Source organism: Castanea sativa, chromosome 5 (genome assembly GCF_040712315.1).
Source record: "Castanea sativa cultivar Marrone di Chiusa Pesio chromosome 5, ASM4071231v1".
NCBI lineage: Eukaryota > Viridiplantae > Streptophyta > Magnoliopsida > Fagales > Fagaceae > Castanea > Castanea sativa.
In genome coordinates, this window is record NC_134017.1 from 4,029,372 (window position 1) to 4,033,554 (window position 4,183).

The 4,183-nt window shown below is 38.0% G+C and overlaps 1 protein-coding gene across 1 annotated transcript; it reads right to left on the reverse strand.

Annotated features, from left to right (window-relative positions):
• Positions 1–575: 575 nt before the first annotated feature.
• Positions 576–3,044, reverse strand: LOC142637096 (uncharacterized). The gene is made up of 2 exons (XM_075811379.1): positions 2,906–3,044; positions 576–2,781 (listed from the first exon to the last, which is right to left on the reverse strand). The coding sequence occupies exons 1-2, from the start codon at positions 2,916–2,918 to the stop codon at positions 635–637; spliced, it is 2,160 nt and encodes a 719-aa protein (XP_075667494.1). The 5' UTR covers positions 2,919–3,044; the 3' UTR covers positions 576–634.
• Positions 3,045–4,183: the final 1,139 nt, after the last annotated feature.

The window sequence follows — 4,183 nt, forward strand, 5'->3', positions numbered from 1 at the left end:
TGTTTACTTGACATATAATGGAAAATATAAAATGGTCAAATCCCGATTTGATTGGATGCTAACTCTTTTTTTTTTTTTTCTTTTTCTTTTTCTTTTTCTTTTTCTTTTACAAGATAGAATTTCTATTCTAGCAGCTCCCTCCTGGAAACTTGAACTCCGGCCCTTACTCTTCATACTCCACAAGCATTTATACTTGTAGAGTGACCATCGCACTAAGGGTATGCGGTGGTGATTAGATGCTAACTCTTAAATCCATAGATGTTTGTTAAATCCGTAAGAAAGATACAAAAGAAAAGATTTGGTTAGTAAAAAAAGGACATTTATTGACAGAATAATTATAACATAGTATTCTCGAGGAAGGAAAGACATTACAGGATAATATATACATATATCAATGCTTTATTTGTTTATTTCTCCAAAAAAAAAAATTTTTATTTATTTGTCTCATTTTTAGTGTTCCATTGAATGCTCTACCAATCACAAATTGTCATTTTTTTTTTCTTTAATCAAAGTTTTAAATGAAGAAAATGAGCACATGACATTCTGCGATAGGTGGATTTTAAGTGGAACATTAAAAATTGAGACCCTTTATTTTGTAATTAAAAGCGCTTCACATACCATGTAGAAGGTTTTTTCAATGCACAATCAACTTAACCCTTGCATGACCCTTTGAAATTTGAAACTGTTCAGTTATACCAAGATGCGCCATCAGAAGCCAGACATGAGTGAGTAGCTCTCCTCCTCGACAGAGTTGCTGAGCATGACGGTTCCATCGACATTTAGTTGCAGCATAACAGAGCATTTCCACCCATACATGACTTATAAACTCCCACTTCTTTTCAGTCTCCAAGCATTGTAATGATTTAGCAAGTTTACAGCCATCGAATAGCACTGACTTGCTTCTGTCTCCTTTCACTTCAGATGGAGGAATAGCAGTGCTCACATCAAGTAACTTTCTACAAGCTTGGTTCACATCAGATATTTTTCTTTGTTTCAGAAAATCAGTGGCCTCAGCACACGTGTCTTGGAATCTGATTTGTTCAATCCCATTGGGCAGCATGACAGGACGCATGACTAGAAGATATAACATATACTCTGATATCAACTTGCTGACTTCGCTATTTGGACAATAATCAGAATAATGACATAGGGTTGTTGCAATATGCCAGAGAAGAATGCTTTGGTCAAATTCTGCCTCAATGCTCTCTTCCACTGTTTTTATATCATCTTTGCTGATCTCATAGATGCATTTTGCATCTTTAGTAAGTGGCTCAGATTCTATCTCGGGATTCTCCTCATGTGTTCTGCGCTTGTCTTTTTCCGTGCAATCATAGCATTTTGCATTTATAAGAACCTGTTTACCCCTACTCTCACATAATTCCTTGCAAGCTTCATATGAGGTATTCTTTGATTTTTTTACAAGCTGATCAAATATCAATTTCTTCAAATCCTTAGAAACCTCCGCTGATTGTTGGAATCGAATCTTCTCCAAAAAGTCATGATTGAATAAGAACCGTTGGACGACACTGCACTTGGCTGGCTTCTGATGAAGGCAATATCTTATTAGGTTGTATTGTCCCATGGTATTTGACCACCTCTTGATCCCGTACATTCGGACTGATGAAATGGCTCTATACAAGATATCCACCGCAGCATTCTTGCGCTCACTCAGCCAGAGCAGTGTCCAATCTGAGGTAACTAGCACCAACACTGTATATATCTCTAGCACGATGGCTCCAACCAGCAATATGTAAGTGATGAGTATGTCGTCTCTTGAGTAGTCATCCTTGTCAATGATCAAGAAAGCCAAAAGCACAGACATGGTAGATGAGAAACTGAGGAGACGGAGAATAACGCCCGTTTTAGAATAAACCTTGAAAGCCTTTGTATACAACACGTCGTACATGAATCCCAGCTCGACCTCAATCACTTCGAAAGCTTCAGAAGAATTCACTTCATGAAAAAATGATTGGCTGTTCTTTATATCTTGAATACCAAGGATAAGATCTGCAAATAGCGGCCTAAAACTCCTGAATAAAATATAGGCATCTTGTAGAGAGGCTGCACCTGGAATCATCACATTTTTTGGGGCTACGAAGGAAACATCTGCTACAACCGTAGCTTCAATGCTTGGGCATGATTGAACTTTGAACCCCTCCTCTTTCTTTGAGAGGTATTCTTCCATGTATCTGGCATAATTGGGGCCTGGATCAGGTTTACTGAGCATGGATGCTTTAAAGTTTTCACTGCTCGCAGACCTCAGAACCCATATTCTCTCACCAATCTTGATTAACCCTGGAATAAACAAGGGAGCTGCTATATAATTCAATTGTGTATTGTTCCAGGCTCTGAGGAAGATATAGCCACCCACTGTAACCTGGCTCACTAATGATAGAGCGTGCCTCCGCCACAACGTATTGTCTTCCAAGGAGTAGGCTGTAATGGTGTCTAGACCACCAAGGTGCAACAGAAAAAATGGAGCCCAGAATGCTGTCATGATGAGCTCTGGATCAATTGGCTTCTCTCCTAAATTGTTTGAAATAATACTCAGCGCCACTGTTGCAAACCAGTCTGCTGACAGGTAGGCAACCCACAGAACCATGTTGAGCCTGTAGTTTGAAGTATACCTTCTCCTATAGCCCATCACCATGAGGATGCTTTGAAAGCTAAGGCTAATTATCACCATAGCTTGTACCTCCCGTTGGTTCAAAATTGTTCTCAAACTTTCTGGGAAAATTTGGAACACCTTCCACGTCCTTGCGACGATCAATGCGCTCACCGCTGAAGAATGGCACACAAATTTGTCAGTTACGTACTAAATATGCGGTATAACAGAAGAGTTCAATCAATGAAAAACATAATAAGAAAATAAAGGCACAAATTAATTACTAATAGGCTAACTTACCCTTAACTAACATATATACCAGTGTCTCTTATTCTTTCTTTGAATTCAACAAGTGAGAGTGCCTAGCAGTACTAGCTTGGCAGCTTGTGCTGGGTTTTAATAGTCACAGTGACTAGAACTAGAAGTCGCCTATATATTGTGCAAATTAAGTACGCATGCGCATTTGGATTGTGCTAACATCCGTTGATTCTCGTAATGTTGTGCTGTGCTAAAGCCAATGTAGGCTATACAAGCAACTATGATGATTCTCGAGACCGTAACATAGAAGAGGAGAATTTTTGTTGCGGCATAGTTCCTTAAGTAGTTAAGTTTTTTACTTTTATTTTTTTTAAAAGACCTAAGTTGGTATATTTTCATGCGTGAGAGATGTGATTAATAAAGCTTCACGTTAGATGATAATAATAACAAAAGTAAATGGTTAATCTATGCTGTCATTTGGGTATACTTTTAGCCGTTCCAAAATACCCCCATCGGCAACTTAGAAAACTTAAAAAATTGAAATTACAAGAGTCAAATGAGTAAAATTACTAATATTTTTAACTCTTTTATAGACCAAAATATATGTAGATATGTGTTTGGCTACATTATGAGGATATAAAATTCATTGTTATGGGAAAAATTTCTAATCATTTCTAAAAAATAATTATAATAACTGTAGGGACCAAAAATCACGCACAAACCCAACAATAATAGCGTTTAATAACACAAGGCCCAAAACAATGAATTTGTAGAGAATGTAGTAACAACAAAATTTATGGCGTTCTGATCCCCCCTACCCTTTTTCTCTCATCTCTTATTTATACTCCTTGTCCTTACTATCTCAGCCATACACCTCTCATCTACTCAACCCCATTTACTGACATTTGTCCATTCCCTTGTAGTCGGTAATGGAGAAAAGATCTGGCTCTGTGCCTTGTACTGTTCAAGTCATTTCCATATTAATGCAACGGATAAAGCTGGTACTCCCTATTTAATGCGACCAGAAAGCTTGGTGCAGAACATTCAATGCAACGTTCATAGTTATCTATCCCAACCCAGATATTTGTAATATACCCCCTACATCACCAATCTATCTTTCGTACTTTTTCGGACCATCCCACTTCATCCTCAAGCGCTTGAATTTTATTCTCCTCTATTCCTTACGCTTCCCAGTATGTCTTCGGGCCTTTAGGTCTTCGGGTCCTTAGGTCCTCACAATAGCCCCTTAAAACTTGGTCTATTAACCACGAATTAATAGCCAAGTTTTAACTCCTCGGATACAGTTCTTATGTACATTTT